Below are 21599 nucleotides of genomic sequence, written 5' to 3' on the forward strand. Positions count from 1 at the left end.
AAAGTAAACTGATAACTATAACCATATCTTCTGCCGTGCGTGGGTAACAACTTAATTCTAGAACCTCAAATCAAGAATCTACTTTTCTGAACCAATACTCAATGCAACATTTTTTTCTTCAGAAGGGTTAAGCTCATCCCAAACTTCAATCCAAGTAACCATAGCATCAGCTAGCTTGATGAAATACTCATCAATCAATCCAAGCTTTTCTTTAACCATTTTGGAGAGTTCAAGATAGCATTGCTGAGGAGTTGTGCATTCCTTTGGAAAAGTAACAGATTGGAAAAATGGTATCAATTCTTCCTGCCAGAAAATTCCTTTGTACTCTAGTTTGAGGTTCACAAATGGGTTGCTAGCTTTGTTGTGCCTGAGATAAGGCAAACCTGTCTTCACTCCTAGTCCCAAATGGTCACTTATCACCTACATTATCAATATGAAAAAACTCTAGTAAGCACAAAAGAAAAAATACACCATATGACTAATGCAATATTTGGATTACCTTCACACACCAGCCAGCCCACATATCATCATACCGGCTAATAGGCTGGCCAGCACCCATGAGTCCGAAATACAAAGCCGGACCAATCAATTCGCGGTTGAACGCCAAATTCATACCACACATGGGAAAGAGAGTTCCCTTTGGTATTGTCATGACAGCATCTACATACCTAAGAAAAAAACAATATAACCTCAACAAACAAGAAATGATTCCATGATAGACACCAGAGACACCTGACACAATACTGAGACGTAGATACGCTAGACCCTGATGCATAGACTAAGAATGCCAAATCAAATACCTAGTGTTTCTTTCAAGAGGCTTGACAAGCTGAGTAGGAGCATCATAATCAGGAACATTAAGCCAGAGTCCATGAGAGACAGCTGTTGGGACACCTTCACGGAGACTGAACGGATATCCGCGGACAAAATCCACACCTTCTCTGTATGGATCATAGAGAGTGTTGAAGAAAAATGGGGTTGATGGAGTCTGCAAGTTCTTAAGGTGTTGCTGCACAGCATCAATTCTTTTGCCAGACGGATCTTCAGCAACCTGAAAAAAAACAAAGGTATGTCAGACTCGGACCTAGAAAGGACCTACAAAATACAAACCCTGCTCATATGATAATCAGAGAGATAAAGAAGACATACAAAGCAATCATCATCAATGGTAAAAATGTATTTCTTTTTGGATAAAGCGAAAGCAAAGCATCGGCAAGAAGAGTCTCTGAATGAAATACAAGAAGCCTTAGGACCCAAAATACGGTTAATATCGTTACGGTTATAAAGTTCATAGTCATAGCCTTCAGGGACTTTGATGACTTTAGAAGGGTCACCATCTTGTATGATGATGAGATGATATGGTTGAAAGAATGGTCTCCAATCTTCCAAGAAATCGAGGTTCCTTATTGTTGGAATCACGATATCCAGTTCATCTTTCAAAAGAGGTGTTGCAAATGATGATGACATGGTTAGAGAGTTGCAAGAGGTTTGTTGTTGTCGGAATATATCTTTTGTTGGGAGCGTTTAAGGGGGTTTTATATTAGAGTAACGCTGTTTAGTACAAAAGCATTTGAATATTAAGTGGATATTTTTAAATTTATTTTTAATTTAATTATCTTTTTAATAGGAATTATGGGGTGGTTGAAATATTGCATGGTTGAGATTTATTCTTGTCTTTCTTGTTTTAATATTTTTTTAATATTAAATATTTTCCTTTATATTAAACTACTTGTTATGTTGTGTTTGTGTCTATCTAAATATTTTTAACAAAAATGTTATAAAATAAAACTTTTTTTTGACTGAGTTTTGGATTTTTAACAAAAATGTTATTTTTTTTCGACAGAAATGTTATTAAACTACGTGTTTGTGTCTATCTAAATAATGTTACAAAAATGTTCAAACAAAACAATGAAAGAAAAGGAAACTAAATGAAAAAACTACACAATAAAAGAAAGTGATAATAAGAAGATTATGCTAATTCAATATTATATTATTTTTTTCCTGATATACTGTTACATTATTATAATTGGCCAACATTAAAAATAAACGTTAAAAGTTATGTAATAATTGTACGAATATTCTATTGGTAATTACTAACTCATTATAAGATAGTGTTTTTGACTGAACAGCAAAATATATAGAGATTATAAAGTATAACTTATGTTTTGACTGAATAGTAAAAACCAAACCACTTTTTCTAAAAACGAATTTAAAATTGTAAAATGGTTTTAATTCGTTTAAACCGGTTTTTAATCAAACTTGATTTGTAAAATTGATCTTTATTTTTTTATTAGAATTTCTTAATACTGTAACGTATATTCATTCATTACTTTGCCTAACTTATGAGATTTTATTATTTTTATGCTTTTACTTAAGAAAATTTAGGTAAAAAATATCTGAAATAAACATTAACGTTCAGACAATTGAAGTTGATAGTTTTGTTTTGCCCTTGTAATAAACTTTAGACAATTGATGTGGTTTTGTATATTATTTTTAAGTTTTAATTTGATATATTAAAAAAATGATTTTATTTAAACATTCAAATGACTTATTTTATTTTATACTTAATTTATGAATATACGATGTTTTAATCAATTAAATTATAAATATTAGAAAACATATTGTTTAATGTACATAATTTAAGGTGTTAGAATAAAATAAAATTTTTAAAAGAGATCAATTATTTAACTTTAATTTATTAGAATAACATAAAAAATTGAAAAGATCACAGTAAAATTTATAAATAATTTAAAACACTAAAATACAATTTAATAAAGATTAAAATGACTTGATATTTTTTTTTTATGTCATATATTAATTTTGGGGTTTATTTTGACTTTTTAACTTAAAAAAAATTATATTAATCTCATAACTTTTTTTAAAATATATCATGTTAATCATTTTCTTCTAATTAACAATAAAAAAAACTTTAAAATTGTTTGTCATATTCATCGTTAATTAGATAAAAATGACTAATATAATATATTTTAGAAAGTTAAGAGATTAATGTAATTTATTTTAAAAATAAAAATTAGAGTAAAATGAACTTAAGGTCAACCTACAAAACTAAAAAGGAAATTAAATAATTTTTTTTATCGTTTTATAAAAGAGCTTAAATGGCATATTTTTTACACTATTAGTTAATAGTAACTATTAAATTTTTATATTTATTTAAAATTATTTATTCACATATAAAATATTTTTTATGAATGATTAATGATGTAAATTTTTTTAGACGATATCTCATGAATACACCTAATAGATCTCTTAGTCACGGCGCAAATTTCTAATTTTTTTCCTTACTTCCGTAGATGCAGATTCAGATTCACCATTATTTTACAAAAAAAAATTATCTTATTTAGCGCCAATCACCACTGAACCAACTAACGATCAGTTAAACTACAAGATTTTGAATGAACAAATACTGGATATGCTGGGATTGAAATGAATTTCACATTCATACATCTTAACGATAAATGTCATGTTCATTCATTTGGTTTTATCAATGACAACCGGTTATGATAAATGAAAGCCGGATTTCTGTTTTGGTAACAAAATAGATATGGAGTAGTTTTCATCCAACACAAATTGGATTTTAAAAATTGGTGCACTGATTTTTGAAATTGGTTACGGAAAGTGGTTTAATTAGATACACGGGTGGTGATTGGTTGACAGTGTAAAAATATTTTACACTGTCAGTGCATCACCCCTTTTCTCTTAAATAAAAACCTTTTCATTAAATAATTATTCAAAATTTAATACATTTTTATATGAAATATCACATTTTTAGAATAATAGATTAGAATATATATATATATATATATATATATATATATATATATATATATATATATATATATATATATATATATATATATATATATATATATATATATATATATATATGAGGGATTAAATTACACCAATTAACTACACCAACTATTACACTCATTAACAGTCCTTGATTTTATTTTGATCTAATGATTATTAATTGACTGCTTAATACTTAAAATAGTTTCCTCTTATTTTGGTAATAAATCAATTTTATTTTATCAAATCATAATATCATTTTTTATTAGATAAAATATTTTTCTCTTACTTTTTCTAACAAAATCAGGTAATTCTTCATATATATTTTTTTATAAAAAATGTGAATTCAAATATGTTTTTAAAATGTAACCATGATTTATATTAAAATAAATATTTCTTAATATTTAACAGAAATAATTTTTAAATTAAATTCTTTTTATTTATTTAAACTACTAAAGTTGATAAACGTTTAGTTAGAGTACAAAATAACACTAAAAATGAATATAAAAAATTAAATAATAAAGGGTTAATGAACTTTTTCGTCCCTTTAAATATTGCAGATTTCGTTTTTAGTCCCTCCAAAATTTTCCTTTAAGAAATCGTCCCTTCAAAATTTTTCTTCCGAACTATTGGTCCCTAACGTCAAATTTCGTAGCTAATCAGTGGCTAAAGTCGTAGCTAATCTCTAGCAAATTTGACGTTAGGGACCAATAGTTTAGACGAAAAATTTTGAAGGGACGATTTCTTAAAGGAAAATTTTGAAGGGACTAAAAACGAAATCTGCAATATTTAGAGGGACCAAAAAGTTCATTAACCCAATAGTAAATAATGAGTATTTAAGAATAGTTGTGAATTGAAAATAAATTTTCATATATAAAATAAAATATATTTAAAAATATTTTAATATGAGAGCAAATTTTTCAATTTTATTCTTCACTTTATGTATATTTTTATCGATTAACAATTAATTATTATCAACTCATTGCTTATAATTTTAATTTTGTTATATAGCTTTAATATAATTTTTTACTCTGTTTAAAATTCTATAAAAATTTATGATTTAATTTAAGTGAATATAAAATGGTTTATTGAGATAAAATAAAATAAAAATTTGTAAAATTTATTCAAAATTGAGAGGAAACCAATTTTTATAAAAAACAAATTTGTTATTAAAAAATTTACAATAATATATTTCTTTAAGAAATATTAATGAGAATCAACTTAGTTATGAGAATTGTTAACAAAAATTAGAAAATATATTTGATTTAATAAAATAACTTTCACTTTTAGTAGCAAATAAATTTCTTTTTATCCAAATTTTACTTTCTTTATTTATTTATTTAAATAAATTATGTTCTCTTCACTTATAGTAATTTAAACTACAAAATTTGAAAAGTTTTTGAATATAGTATAAAATATTTTGAATCAAATAATATAAAAAAAGATTTAAAAAAAGCAAATAATGAGTGCATTATAATTAAGTTGTAAATTAAAAAATATATATAAAGTGGATAATGAAATTGATAAATTTTCTCTTTTTATAAAGGTTAAATTAGAGTTTTGGTCCCCCTATTTTAGGTTTTTCACGATTTTGGTCCCCCTATTTTATTTTTAAACAGTTTTGGTCCCCCATCTCAATTTTGTCCATGAACAGTGCATGAACAGTACATGTCCGTACATGAACAGTACATGTCCGTATATGAACAGTGCATGAACAATTGCATCAAAATTGGGATTGGGGACCAAAAGTGTTTAAAAAGAAAATAGGGGGACCAAAATCGTGAAAAACCCAAAACAGAGGGACCAAAACTGTAATTTAGCCTTTTATAAATAAATTTTATTATACATCTTTTTTTATTATTTTATTTTCACGACTATATTGTTATGTACTTTTTATTATTTTATTTTATTTGTTTATATTTTTATATACAGTTAGAGTATTATTTCGTAGTCTAATTAAACATTTATCAAATTTATTATTTACTTTAAATAAAAAATAATTTAAATTTAAAAAATAATTTAAAAATAATAAGAATTATTTTTTATTATGAATTATGATTATTTTTTAAATTTATATCTAGATTTACATTTTTATTAAAAAATATATAAGAAGAATTACTTGAGTCATTAGAAAAAGTGAGAGAAAAAGATTTTATTTTATAAAAGTATGATATTATGATATGATTAAATAGAATTGATTTATTACCAAAGGAGACTATTTTAATATATGATATTAGTATTAAGTAGTCAATTAATAACAATTAGATCAAAATAAAATCAAGGAGACTATTTTAATATATATATATATATATATATATATATATATATATATATATATATATATATATATATATAGGGGACGACTCAAGTGAGAACACTTGGTTATTATGAGAAATGAGAACAATGAATCACGACCATTAAATTTTGATTTTGTTGATTTTAATGGACTGGATTGGTTTCTCTTTCTGTGTTGATTTAAAATAAATATTAAGGATCATGGAAAGAGAAACCAATCCAGTCCATTAAAATCAAATCTAAAGGTCGTGATTCATTGTTCTCATTTCTCATAATAACCAAGTGTTCTCACTTGAGTCGTCCCCTATATATATATATATATATATATATATATATATATATATATATATATATATATATATATATATATATATATATATATATATATATATATATATATATATATATATATATATATATATATATATATATATATATATATATATATTAAAACTTTACAATTTTCTAACTGTGTAAATAGATAAACAATTCCAAGTGGTTTTTTTGTTTTACAAATTACAAGTGGTTTAGTAGTTGTGAGATATTGATATTGACCAAAAACAAATATTTAACAATGTTTATTTCGCTTATAGAAAAGAAGAATGGAACAACAACAAAAAAGCGGGGACTAGGCCAAAACCCGTATAGTGCGACGAAAATCTAAAGAAAGACAAACCTAGCATATTTTTTACAAAATTTGCCCTCAAACACAAAGGCGGCGACTCATAACGAACAAAATCAGAGGAAATGAGACCTAAGCTAGCAAGGGAATCTGCACAAATATTCTCTTCTCTGAAAATGTGAGAAACAACAAAAGATATTTTAGAAGTAATATTGACTCAGTTAATCAATCTATTGCAAAATAAAGTCCAACCCTTCTCATAAGTGAACACAATAGTTGTCATAGCTCCCGAGAGTTCGACAATGAGAGAGTTGGAAACACCTAATGGCTAAGAAAAAGCACCAGGAAAACACCCATTGTAGTCTCTAAAAATTCCACCACAAGCCGAGATACCCGGGTTGTTTAACACAGCTCCATCATAGTTAGCTTTAATCCACCGCCACGGTGGCGGTTTCCAGATAACTTCAACAATTTTGGGTGCATTCGGAGGCTGAATAGAAATCTTGAGACTTTTCAGCACACTAAAATCTTGAATTCTTATATGAGAAGCCAACTTGTTATTATTGCTAGCTAGAGAAGCATCCGCGAGAATCCCAGTGATGGAAGCATTAAAGGAAAGGACCTTATCCTTGAATCTTATACTATTTCGCGCCCGCCAAACCGTATTGAAGATATGAACTAAAACAACATGAATCACCAAAGCACATTGAACCGACCTATTCAATTGAAAGCAGCTCCAAACATCAGACTGTCATACCCCAAAATTTACCTCCCACACTTCTCTCATAACAAGGTTTAAAAGCAAACTCCAGAACCCTGCTCACTCAAATGATCCAGATAACCCACAGTCAACTGATCCAAACCTGAAGGTCAACTACAATCAAAGCATGATCCAAACCATGATCATTGGGCAAACATCAAGTGTAGGGATGCATAACCATCATTTGATCAAAGATTGATCATGATTCCATTAATAGAAACTCAGAGATGAACAAATGCAAAAAGGTTCAAATTAGGGTTTCTTAGGAGAAAGTCAACCCAAATTTGACTGGGCATAACTTTCACATAGAACATAAAAAATTCCCCACTCAAAGCCTATCTTGAAGGAAATTGGATTCTCTACAACTTTGTCTCTCACGAGCCAGGGCTAGAAATGCTTCATTTAAAAGATGCAAGGCAAAAGATTATAGGTCATTTTTAAGCATCCTTCAAAAGCAGTTTTCTTGCAAAGAAGATATGATCAAGATAAAAGCTCCAAATGGAAAATATGTTCCAAAATGGCTTATATAGGACCTCTTGAGGTTTCTAAAAAGTATTAGATCTCCCTCATAGCTTAAAAATTGAGTGAGATATGCTTGATCAAAGTTAAGGTGATTTTGGAGGGCCAAATATGAAAAAGGAGGGTTCAAATTGAGAAATCTTGCAAATGGGCCTATGTTTTTATGGTACAAACTTGATCCACAAGCCATTAGCTTGTCCAAAACAAAAGGGCACGAAATTTAGCATATTAATTGATTTAATATATTTTTTTATTTCATTTTATGATTTAATTAAGTATGAAAAATCAAATATTATGATAAAATATTCATATAGGCCAATTTCAATCAATATTAATGGCAAAATATGATATAATTTCGTGACAAATCAAATGAGAAAAGATTGATACATAATCTTGGCAAAAAAAGAAACTTCTTATTCAAGAAATAAAAGCAATTTCTCAAAGAAGCAAGATTGGATTCTAGTGGAGTTTTGGACCAAACTTTAACCTAATTCTACTCTACTATAAGTACATAACCTAAAGCATAGGATTAGGGGACGCAAAAATCAAAAAAGAGGCACAAGCTCAAGAACACAAAAAGCTTGCAAAAGTGGGATTCGGTTTTTGAGTTTTAAGAGGTTTCAACGTGATCTGAAGGTTCCAAAAGCTTCGACAAGGGATTTAGAACGTGTCGGGATCGCTTCTCTGCTTCAGCACCCCCAGAATAGCCTCCCATAAGCCAAAGTAAGTCGCTCCTAACTCTGGTTCGATTGGCATGATTTACGCATTCATGTGTTAATTTGTTTGTGTTTTATGATTGGTGTGATGTTTGTGAATGTTTTTGTTTGATTAATTGGATTTCTGGGCATGATATACTGAGTTGCCATTGTTGACCGAGTAGAGTTCATAGGGTTTGTAATTGGGGCTTTCTAATAGACGTGAAATTGAGTCAAATTGATAGTATGAACTGATTCGTATGCTTGAGACGAAGAGGATAGGACAGGTGCGCCATATTTATGTGTTGGTATGTCTTAATCGCTATTTTCCAGGCCCCCATTGCTACGAAAAAAGTCGTAGCTAAATCGCAGCTGATATACGCAGGTTTTTGTGTCTTCTTGGGGAAGACGATGACGTGTTCTGTTGTTATTGGATCGTTTGAAAATTCGCGCCAATTTCCATGTGCGTGTGCTTGGATCTGATATCACGTAACAGGCGCGTATAATAAACAACTAACCACGTTAGTTGAAGTGGTAGCGCTTGCTGTGTGTAACCTAGGGGCCTGGGGTTCGATTCCGGGCCCCCTTCCTTATTATTTTTCTGAATATTTCTTTGTAATCCTGTGCGTGTGTCATCATGGATGCCATCGTATGCCCTCTAGATCTCACCATCAATTCCCACCGGCCCTAGATCTAACGTCTCAGTTTGATCCCCATACTATGCACCCTAATGGTGTCCACACAGGATGAAAATCTTAATAAAACTAAATAAATTTTAATTATTTGTTTTATTTTAATTAAAATACTTATTTTTAATATATATTAATTATATGATAATTATTTTTAATAAAATAAATACATAATGATTATATAAAAAAAATTTCAATTTGTTGTTCGTGCCGATTAAATCGATTAATCGCTATGGTCAACAATGATTTTAAATAAAATACTATTTAAATAAAATACAAATCAAATTATATTCGATTAAATGGTTGCAATTATCTTATTGATTGTGATGATTAATCCTCCCTTGTTCTAAATCTAATTTGTTATTATTTGTAATCGTATTAATCGGTTATGAGGGGTAGCAATACAAAATAAAATTCACAAAAATAATAAAATACATTAATTCATTATTAGTGATAATCGAATCAATCGATTTGAATTGGTAATGGTGCAAAACCCCTAATCTCTTAACTATGGTGATCAAACCTATTGATCATTGCGGTTAATTGTGCCAAATCAGGGTTGTACGCCCGGATCTTAAAATATTTCTTAAATCCATTCAAAACTACAAAATCATCGAACTACGAAAGGCCATTCAAAAGGCCTCTAAAAAACATTTCTAATCAAATTCAATTCTAATGGCGTACAACCCGTCCCGAACTACGTAGACTCTGATCCTCCATAAGGAGGTACGTAGGCACTTGGCAACAAGGCGAGTCCCCCTCTTTAAATTTCTAATCATATCAATACAATTCTGTTTGCCACCCTTCTTTATGAACCCTGCCATGAAACCCTGATCTTTGAAATATTAGCCTTTAGGAAAGGGTTGAGGGTGCCTAACACCTTCCCTCAACCTGATTATAATAACTTACCCTGAATCTCGTATCTGCGTAGGGTTTCCTATTCGCCCTTCAGAATAGGTGGCGACTCTAAAGTTAAATTTTTTAGGCAGGTTGCTACAGCTGGCGACTCTGCTGGGGACAACACTATTAGGTTAATTATTATGCTCCTAAGGCTTGAGTGGGTTTAGGTTTGTGGTTTGTGGTTTGTGGTTTAGGGTTTGTGGCGCATTTTAGGGTTGGCAAATTTGCCACATTTAGGGTTTGGGGGAGGTTTATCTTTTAATAACATTAAATCATTTAATTATTTATCTGTTTTATGTTTGTTTATCTGCCTGAAAATATTTGCTTTTATTATTATATATATGCTTTGTTTTTATGTCGGTTAAACCTTAAGTGTGGGAGTTAATTTTGAGACCAAAAGGGGACATGAATCGCCTACGAGTCTCACTGATAACTCCACTCGGAGTGGGTTGGGTATTCGGAAAGGTCCAAAACGAAGCTTGACTTTGTGGAGGGCTGGACTGGATACTTAGCTGATCTCTCCGAGAACCTACCCCAAAAATTCGAACCTCATGGATAAAATGAGTTGTTCTAAAATCCGAAGAGACAAAAAGTCTCGGAGGCTACGAACGACCCCATGAGACCTTCTAGAACCCCCATAAAAAGGTTGGCTCCCAAGAGCCCCCTACGTCGAACCTATGAACCTGGTTCTTTGAAATATCATGTAAATTGTTTTTTGTTTGGTTGTGTTTTATATGTTTGTATTATTTTCTTTATGTTTGCATGCATCATCTACCATTTGCATTCTCATCATGTCTTATCCACAAAAAAAATAATACATATATATATATATATATATTTGGTAAGATGTATTTTGTTGGTGAATGTGTAGGAAGGATGAGTACGAAGAAAGCAATTGTCCACTTTACCGTTTCTACTCCAGATATCAAGAAATTGAAGATAATCAAAGAGAAATTGCCATCAAGTGCTTTGGATAGGTTTGAGATCCGCTATGGTAATATCTTGGATTTGCTAAAGGTAAAAGTACAAGAGGAAGCTATCACCGCTTTGGTACAATTCTATGATCCGCCTCTTAGATGTTTTACCTTCCAAGATTTTCAGTTGGCTCCTACCTTAGAAGAAATGGATGCTATGTTGGGTTTCTCGAGGATAAAAAAGGAATTTTATACTGGTGTGGGTAAGGAAGTTGATTTTTCAGATCTAGAAAAGGCTTTGGGAATGTCCGCTGCGGAATTAAAAACTAATTACAAAACTGATGGAGAAGTGCATGGGATCAAAAGATCTTATTTAGAAAATCAAGCTTTAATGTTTGCTCAAAGGAAACAATGGGACATTTGTGGACATGTGTTAGCTCTCTTGGTTTTTGGTGTTGTTTTATTGCCAAAAAATATTGATTATATTGATCCTGCCGCTATTCATGCTTTCACTTCTTTTAGGCTTTTCGACAAAGATCCAACTCCGACTATCCTTGCTAACATTTATTATGCTATTCATATGAGATATGAGAGAAAGAGAGGAGTGCTGGTTTGTTGTGTCCATTTGCTCTATTCTTGGTTGACTTCCCATCTCTACAAGGCTAGTTGCTTTATCAAAGAATTGGCTAGGAACGATTGGTCTAAAAAATTGAGGGCTCTTAAAGCGGACTCTATTCTATGGTATGCAAGAAAATTGAATTCAGATAAGATTATTTACAAATGCGGTGAATTCAACAATGTGCCATTGATAGGAACTCTTGGTTGTATTAATTATAATCCTACTTTAGCACTACGCCAATTGGGTCATTCCATGGATAAGGAACCTTCCGAGCAACGTATAAAAGAATTGATTTTGCATGACAATGGGAAAGGTGAACCAAGAACATGGAAAAAGATAATTCAGGCTTGGAGTAATGTTCAAAGGAGAGACTTTGGGCCAAAGAATGTAATTGCACAAGCACCTTACACCGCATGGGTTCAAGAAAGAGTTAAGAAAGTTTTGCTTCCTTTTGTTGTGGATCCCGCCTACAAGCCTGATTCTCCTAATCCTGTTCCTTTATCCATCGAAGAGATAGAAGGGATCAGGGCTGCCCTAGAGGTGTCCCGAAAGGAGAAAGAGAAATTAGAACTTGATTTGCATCAACTTACTAATGAAAGGAGCCAACTACGCTTTGACCTTAAAGAGAAAAATCAAGAACTCCAAGCGATGAAAGAAGAAAATGATAGGCAAAGGGGTAAAAGAAAGCGTGCAACCGAAGGAGTTCTAAGTGCTAATTTTAATCTAGAATCGCATAATGAAAGGTTGGCACAAGCGGATGTAGAGATTGCAAGATGGAGAAGGCGTTATGAAAAGGCTTCCCATGACAAAGCGGAATCCGAGAAAAATCTAGAAGCTGTGGTCTTTGAATTAACGGACAGAACTAAGGACCAAGAAGTGGAAATAAGGGATTTAAAGTTTGATCTTCAAGAGGCCCGCAATGCTGGACAAGAAGAACGCACAAGGAGGTTAACCGCGGAAGAAGCACTTTTACAGCGCACTGATGAGCGTCATAGAGCACTTCAAGCTTTGGCTGTGCTTAGGCAATTACTACTAAGGCAAAAAGAGTTATGTGATGCTGCAAGGGATGAAAGGGATTATTGGGAAAGACAATACACAATTGTTTCTACTGCTTATGAGCACGTGAGTATGGTTCCCAAGATGCTCAAAGACTACGAAAAATGCCGCGATAATTATGATAAGTTGGTTTATTTGTGCAATGACTTGATCCTAGACATTCCAAAAAGTTTGGCAAAGGCGGAATCATCTCTTGTTATCCTTCCCAAAGAAGTCAAGGAATTCATGGAGCTTTGTAGGGACATGGTGGACAAGTTCAAAGAAGACATCCAAAGGCGTTCTTAGTTTTATTCCGCTTTCATTGTTGCTTTTATTTTTATTTCAAGTATTTTGATTTTCAATTTCAATTTCCTCTTTGTGAACCAACAATGGATTAGTATTTTCTTTTTAATAAAGTGTGTTTCTTTTCCGTTACTCATTGTTCCTACAATATTCACAAAAAAAATATATTATTTCTCTAAAAAAAAAAAACATATACATATATATATATGTACATAAAAAAAAATATATTACATATGTAAAAAAAAAGAGAAAAAAAAAGAAGAAAAAATATTGCATATGTATATAAAACAAAATGTGTGTGTACATATATACAAAAGAGGAGAAAAGAAGAATAAATAGTATATAAATATATATGTATATTATAATAATATGGATAAGACGTGAACATTGCATAATCATAACATTCATAGCATGCATATCATATTTACTCCTGTTTTTCCAAACATAAAAAAAAAACTATCTTCATCTCCAGTCACGCCATTGCAACTCGACCGCTAATTCAGACAAGATCCCAAAAGAAAAAGGCGATGGAACAATTGGAACAGAATCAAGCCGCCCTTCGCGAGGAAATGACCCAGTTGAAAGGCACTGTGAAGGAACTCAAGGGAGGAATGACCCAAATGCTGAGCTTCATGAAAGATCTTAAGGACAGGCAAGATAAGGCTATGGAGGTTCAGGATCAGTATGAGGAGATACCTAACGATGGTAACCCGCTGTTAGGATATGTCAGAGGATCTGACCCTCATAAGGCAAACGCTCGCTCCTTTAAGAAGGTTACCACTACTCAGGAAGAGGGAGAGGCCTCTCAAGAAGGATTTGTTCCTGTTGCTCCGAAGGAAGGGGCGTCCCGCACAGTTCGCATTCCTGTCAGCAACCCCCTTAGGGATGAAGACTACTTGGACTTGCAATATGGGGACAATGAGGATACAAATCAGGTCCCTCAACCCAAGCTGACTCCCCCTAACTCTGGGGATGATTCTAAAGATAGCGGACAAATCAAGGCGCTGGAGGAAAGGTTAAAGGCTGTGGAGGGATATGATGCTTTCGATGTAGATACCTTCGAGATGAGTTTAGTCCCAGATCTGACTATTCCACACAAGTTCAAAATTCCTAACTTTGAAAAATACAAAGGGCTCACATGTCCGAGGAATCACTTGCGCATGTATGTGCGGAAAATGGCTGCTTATGCTCATGATCAGAAGCTGATGATACACTTCTTCCAGGACAGCCTAAGCGGAGCATCTGTAGACTGGTATATGCAATTAGAGAAGTCTCACATCCGAAGCTGGACTGACCTTGCTAATACATTCCTGAAACAATACAAGTACAATTTGGATATGGCACCTAACCGGATGCAGCTCCAAAATTTGTCGAAAAAAAGGAGGAATCGTTTAAGGAGTATGCCCAAAGATGGAGGGAAATGGCTTCCCGAGTACAACCTCCCTTGTTGGAAAAAGAGCTGGTGGATATGTTTATGGCCACGCTGCAAGGGCCATATTACGATAAGATGGTCGGAAGCGTGTCGTCAGGATTTTCAGACTTAGTGGTCATCGGTGAAAGGATTGAGAACGGAATTAAGAATGGGAAGATACAAGGGGCCTCATCCGGATCTTATCAGGCAAAGAGGCCTACCTCCAATTTCCCGAAGAAAAAGGAAGGTGAAACCAATGCGGTGGTGCATCAGGAAGCTAGGCCTACTATGCCACTCCCACCGCAACAAAATAGGTTTCAAGGGCCCCAAAGGAGATTCGACCTGCTACCCACCTCCAAAAAGGAGATACTGAGGTACTTAATAAATGAGTCCTTAGTGGAAGTCAAACCATTGGCGCCTATTCCTCCAGGCAAAATCACACCCAACTACAAACCAAATGAGAGATGTGAATATCATGCCAATTCTCCCGGACATACCTTGGAGAAATGTTGGGCTTTCGGACACATAGTTCAAGACCTGATTGAGTCAGGGGCAATCGCCTTTGACAAACCCAACGTGAAAACAAACCCGATGCCACACCATGATGGCGCAGTCAATGCAGTAGAAGTCGTCAGTGAGCAAGAGTTGGTTCAACAACGGAACTCCCCCATAGATGCACTTAAGAGGTATCTTCTTATAAAGGGGTTTATCCTAGAACACAACGAGGCTTTCAAAGACGCTTTGCAGAGACTCATGGATCAAGGATTGATCCAACTAGAGGAACACCCTGAAGAGGAGTATGTAGCCGTGGTGGAAAGAAGCGAACCTTTAATGATACCCACACAAGGGGCAAGGAAACCATTAATCATCCCATGCTCTAGACCACCAGTGATGATACCTATGCAATAGCGCACCAAGATCATCCCGGCCAGAGGACCATATCCTTTGGACAAGATGAAAGCAGTGCCATGGGAGTACGAGACTAATACTAATACTGCAGTGTCAAACATTGTTGGACCTGGGGGCATGACCCGTAGTGGGCGCATATTCAAAACTACGCAAGCACAACCAACGTCTGATGAAAGCTCAACACAATCCGGTGAACAACCTGTTTTAAGACCAAGTAATGAGGCTAAAGATAAAGAAACCATTAACAAGGATGCTGAGGAGTTCCTTGCCTTGATTAAGAAGAGTGACTATAGGGTGGTAGATCAGTTGCAACAGACACCATCTAAAATATCACTCTAATCACTACTAATACACTCCGAGAGGCATCGAGATGCTTTGATAAAGATTCTCAACGCCGCCCATGTAACTAAGGACATCACAGTCAATCAATTTGATGGGATGGTGGCTAATCTGACTGCTGGGGCATGCCTGGGTTTCAGTGATAGTGAGCTTCCTCCACAAGGAAAGACACACAACAAAGCCTTACATATCTCCATACAATGTGGAAAGGCTCATTTGGCTAGAGTTTTGATTGACACAGGTTCATCATTGAATGTGATGCCAAAAGCTACACTCGACAAAATAGCCTTGGAAGGACTTGTGGTTAGACCTAGTCGTCTGGTAGTTAAGGCTTTCGATGGATCACAGAGTCCGGTGCTTGGAGAAGTGGACCTTCCTGTTATAATTGGTCCCAATACCTTCTGCATCAATTTCCAAGTGATGGAAATTGAACCAGCTTATACCTGCCTGCTAGGGCGTCCTTGGATTCACGCAGCTGGGGCAGTCACCTCTACCCTTCATCAGAAACTAAAGTTTGTGAATGGGAATTCCATAGTGACCGTCAATGGAGAAGAGGATATATTTGTCAGTAATCTGAACTCATACAGATATATTGAGGCTGGAGAAGGAGCATTGGGTACTGCGTTCCAAGCGCTGGAGATTGCAACCGCTGTTACACTACCTGTGGAGAAGGTGAGAAGGGTGGTAACATCATGGAAAGATCTACAAGACGCAGATATAAAGGGCTGGGGCAAGCTACCAGAGGTCTTGGAGAAGAAAGATCGCCTAGGGTTAGGATACCAACCCACAAAGATCACAAGCACCAAGAAGGAGGAACAACAATTCCCTCCAATAATGCAAACTTTTGCGACTGGCGGGTATGAACATGTGGCTTTGGTGTCCAACAAGGATTCTCAGGAAGGAACGTCCAACTTCATCCGAGAGATCAGACCAGGAGAACAACTTCAGAATTGGACAAGCCTAAAGATACCGGAGATAGTTTTTATTTCAAAGTAATTTGCTTTTGTGTGTTTTATTTCCCTTTCAAAATAAAGAAAAAACAATAACGCTCATGCCTCGCCCGAAGCATAGAGTTGGTTTGTAAGGGCCCCATTTACTTTCAAGTTTAAAAGTTTATTAATAAAATTTGTCTTTGCATTTCGGTGTTAAAAATATTGTCTTTTCCCGCATTTATTTCCTTTCTTTTCAAAATGACAAATAAATTTCTCGCACAAAAAAGCACGTTCATATCTGCATACTAAAAACAAAACATAAAACGTGTGCAGATCACCCTCTAACACTACCGATAATAATACTGCTGAAACTCTGTACAAACTCGAGGCTCTCGCTAATCAGTCCGAAGAAGGGGATGAGGAAGACGATGAACTTCCGCAGGAGTTGTCGAGGTTAATGGATAAGGAATCCAAAAGCATGCTCCCTCCACAAGAGGCCATCGAAACCATAAACTTGGGTACAGATAAAGAACCTAAGAACATTAAGAGTGGGGCAACACTGAACGAGGACGTGAAAGCAAAGCTAATCAAGCTCCTCCACGAGTATGCAGAGATATTCGCTTGGTCATACCGGGACATGCCGGGGCTGGATACGGATATCGTGGTACACAGGTTACCTCTCAAAGAGGGATGTGCACCTGTCAGGCAAAAGCGCAGAAGGGTTCGACCGGACATGAATAGTAAAATCAGGGAAGAAGTGCTCAAACAGTTCGACGCCGGGTTTCTTGCTGTGGTCGACTACCCACCATGGATTGCCAATATAGTGCCAGTTCCTAAGAAAGACGGGAAGGTACGCATGTGTGTGGATTATAGGGATCTAAACAAAGCAAGTCCGAAAGATGATTTTCCACTACCACATATAGATATCTTGGTGGATAATACAGCACAAGCTTGTGGTTTTCCTTCATGGATGGATTCTCCGGGTATAACCAGATCAAGATGGCTCCCGAAGATATGGAAAAGACAACCTTCATGACATCCTGGGGCACTTTCTGCTACAAAGTAATGCCTTTTGGGTTACGAAACGCAGGGGCAACATATCAAAGAGCCATGGTCGCACTATTCCATGATATGACTCACAAGGAGATCGAAGTATACGTAGACGATATGATTGCCAAGTCTTGCACCGAGGAAGAGCATATCATATACCTACATAAGTTGTTCGAGCGCTTAAAGAAGTACAAGCTGAGGTTAAACCCGAATAAATGTACATTTGGTGTAAGGTCAGGAAAGCTATTAGGATTCATCGTGAGCCAACGAGGCATAGAGGTGGATCCCGATAAAGTAAAGGCTATACAAGAAATGCCCATTCCGAGGACAGAAAAAGAGGTTCAAGGTTTCTTATGGCGTTTGAACTATATCTCAAGGTTCATCTCACACTTAATTGCTACGTGTGAGCCCATATTCAAACTACTAAGAAAAGATCAACCTATCAAGTGGAATGACGATTGTCAAGTAGCCTTCGAAACTATAAAGAACTACTTACAAGAACCACCGATACTCTTACCTCCCGTACCAGGAAGACCGCTGATCATGTACCTCACAGTCCTCGAAAGATCTATGAGGTGTGTACTGGGGCAGCAAGATGAAACAGGCAGAAAAGAACACGCTATTTACTACCTTAGCAAGAAATTCACGGATTGCGAATCTCGGTATTCACCATTGGAAAAGACATGTTGTGCCCTAGCATGGGCCTCCAAACGTCTAAGGCAATATATGCTGAACCATTCCACATGGCTGATATCGAGAATGGATCCTTTGAAATACGTGTTCGAAAAACAGGCTCTCACGGGTAGGATCGCAAGATGGCAAATGTTGCTGTCAGAGTACGACATACAATACGTAACTCAAAAGGCGATGAAAGGGAGTGTACTGGCAGAACATCTTGCTCACCAACCCCTTGAAGAGTACCAGTCCATGAAGTTCGATTTCCCTGATGAAGACATCATGCTAGTGAGAGACTACGAAATACCAGGACCCGACGAAGGACCCGAACCGGGTTTGGTATGGAAACTCATGTTCGACGGTGCCTCAAACGCACTAGGACATGGCATAGGGGCAGTATTGACATCTCCCGATGACCGGCACTTACTCTTCACTGCGAGACTATGCTTTGACTGCACCAATAACATAGCAGAATACGAAGCATGCATAATGGGGTTAGAAGCTGCGATCGATCTAAGGATTAAACTACTTGAGGTGTATGGGGATTCGGCGCTAGTAATTCACCAAGTCAATAAGGAATGGGATACTCGAGATGTAAAGCTAATTCCATATCGAGACCTTATATTGGAGTTAATGGCTGAATTTGATACAATCACTTTTACTCATATCCTGAGGGAAGAAAATCAAATAGCTGACGCGTTAGCGACACTTTCCTCCATGTTCAAAGTGACTTGGCCAAACCATGAACCACGAATAACGGTTAGACACTTCGATGAGCCTGCCTATTGTCTCACGATTGAGGAGCAATCTGACAACAAACCATGGTACCACGACATCAAAAGGTATTTGGAGAAGCAAGAATACCCAGAGAACGCCTCTACAATTGATAAGAAAACATTGAGGAGATTAGGATCTAAGTTCTTCCTAAGTGGAAATATCCTGTACAAAAAGAACTACGACTCGGTGTTATTAAGGTGTGTGGACAAAAATGAGGCCAAAGAGATTATCAGAGAAGTACACGAAGGAACCTTCGGAACTCATGCAAACGAACACTCGATGGCTAGAAAAATATTGCGAGCAGGGTATTACTGGTTGACAATGGAAGCTGACTGTTTCCAATATGCAAGAACATGTCACAAGTGCCAGATTTACGCTGACAAGGTACACGTACCGCCAAATCCGTTGAACGTTCTGAGTTCGCCGTGGCCGTTTGCAATGTGGGGAATTGACATGATAGGGATGATCGAACCGAAAGCTTCCAACGGGCACCGATTCATACTGGTTGCCATAGATTACTTTACCAAATGGGTTGAAGCTGCCTCTTACACCAACCTGACGAGACAAGTAGTCACCCGGTTCATCAAGCATAATATCATATGTCGGTATGGGGTTCCAAACAGGATTATCACCGATAATGGGTCGAATCTGAACAACAACATGATGAGGGAGCTGTGCAAGGAGTTCAAGATTGAACACCACAATTCTTCACCATACAGGCCTAAAATGAACGGCGCTGTCGAAGCTGCAAATAAAAATATCAAAAAGATAGTACAAAAGATGGTGAAAACATACAAGGATTGGCACGAAATGCTTCCCTTCGCCCTACACGGTTACAGGACCTCGGTGCGCACATCTACAGGGGCAACCCCATTTTCCCTAGTTTATGGTATGGAAGCAGTCATCCCCATTGAAGTGGAGATCCCTTCATTAAGAGTCATAGCTGACACAAAGTTAGAAGAATCGGAATGGGTAAAAACTCGTTTTGATCAGCTTAATCTCATTGAAGAAAAGCGACTGACAGCTTTGTGTCACGGACAACTCTATCAGAAGAGAATGAAAAAGGCGTTCGATAAGAAAGTCCGTCCTCGAACTTACAAAGAAGGTGATATTGTCCTCAAGAAAATACTATTACCTCGACTTGACGCTCGTGGAAAATGGACCCCTAACTACGAAGGTCCATATGTTGTAAAAACAGTGTTCTCAGGAGGGGCATTAGTTCTCATTACAATGGATGGAGATGAGCTACCGCACCCAATCAACTCTGATGCAGTCAAGAAGTATTATACCTAGCAAAGGCAGGATTATTGGACATAAGCCGAAGGCAAACTACGAAGGATAGGGGTTCGTGCAATCATCTACTTCTGGGGTCGAAGGATTACTGGGGCCCTCGATAACAAAAGAGCAACGACAGTATTAATATCATTTCTATTTGTCATTTTCTTTCTTCGCATTTATGTACACTCGCCAATTCAAGGCAATATCAATAAAAGTTCCCTTTTTGCATACTACGCTTTCTTTCTCATTTCAACACCATTTGCAAAGGATAAATTATTTTCATAAGCTTTAACCTGGATTTAATATGAGAAACTTGCAAACTTTCAATATAAAAGCAATAGGATAAAACTACGAAATCTCCGGAAGGCTACATATGCCCTACGCTGCGATCACTCTGATTCGATATAGCTCTTTCACAAAAGATAATGTCGGTAGGTCATTCGGATACAATCCGAGCTAGGATTCACCAACACTTCAAAAAAGGGGCTAAACAAAGACAACGGGTGATAAGGATATAAGACGTTGGAATTATCATACATGTTCATTGGCATACATGAAACATTTATGTGTGTAAACATTCATACATATACATTATGCAAACAACAGGGGCATACGCACGATGCATAAGCATGATGCATACGCATTTTACAAAACAAACTTCTACACAGGTAAACTTGCCCGAACCAGGGTAAGCAACCTAATGGTACAGGTAAATTTGCGATAACCCTCGCAAAGGACCCTAATGGTGCAGGTGAATTTATCCGAACAAGGATAAAAGATCCTAATGGTGCAGGTAAATTTGCGATAACCCTCGCAAAGGACCCTAATGGTGCAGGCGAATTCATCCGAACAAGGATAAAAGACCCTAATGGTGCAGGTAAATTTGCGATAACCCTCGCAAAGGACCCTAATGGTGCAGGTGAATTTATCCGAACAAGGATAAAAGATCCTAATGGTGCAGGTAAATTTGCGATAACCCTCGCAAAGGACCCTATTGGTGCAGGTGAATTTGCTATGAGCATAGAAAATGATCCCTCGGTGCAGGTGAATTTATCCGAACAAGGATA

At 35.6% G+C, this 21599-nt stretch overlaps 1 protein-coding gene across 1 annotated transcript; it reads right to left on the reverse strand.

The window, feature by feature from the left end:
• LOC131639235 (probable UDP-arabinopyranose mutase 2) lies at window positions 1-1467 on the reverse strand. Its single transcript, XM_058909732.1, has 4 exons — window positions 1150-1467; window positions 801-1051; window positions 500-668; window positions 1-420 (listed from the first exon to the last, which is right to left on the reverse strand). The coding sequence occupies exons 1-4, from the start codon at window positions 1465-1467 to the stop codon at window positions 79-81; spliced, it is 1080 nt and encodes a 359-aa protein (XP_058765715.1). The 3' UTR covers window positions 1-78.
• Between the last annotated feature and the right edge of the window lie 20132 nt (window positions 1468-21599).

Source organism: Vicia villosa, unplaced genomic scaffold, assembly GCF_029867415.1.
Source record: "Vicia villosa cultivar HV-30 ecotype Madison, WI unplaced genomic scaffold, Vvil1.0 ctg.002568F_1_1, whole genome shotgun sequence".
NCBI classification, from domain to species: Eukaryota; Viridiplantae; Streptophyta; class Magnoliopsida; order Fabales; family Fabaceae; genus Vicia; species Vicia villosa.

What these genes read in the sequence shown, in the direction of transcription:
- LOC131639235 (XM_058909732.1), bottom strand. Translation starts at nt 1,467, where the DNA reads ATGTCATCATCATTTGCAACACCTCTTTTGAAAGATGAACTGGATATC. An exon ending in CCATTGATGATGATTGCTTT is followed by an intron (nt 1,052 to 1,149) that starts GTATGTCTTCTT and finishes GTTTTTTTTCAG; the next exon opens with GTTGCTGAAGATCCGTCTGG. An exon ending in CCTCTTGAAAGAAACACTAG is followed by an intron (nt 669 to 800) that starts GTATTTGATTTG and finishes TTTTTTTCTTAG; the next exon opens with GTATGTAGATGCTGTCATGA.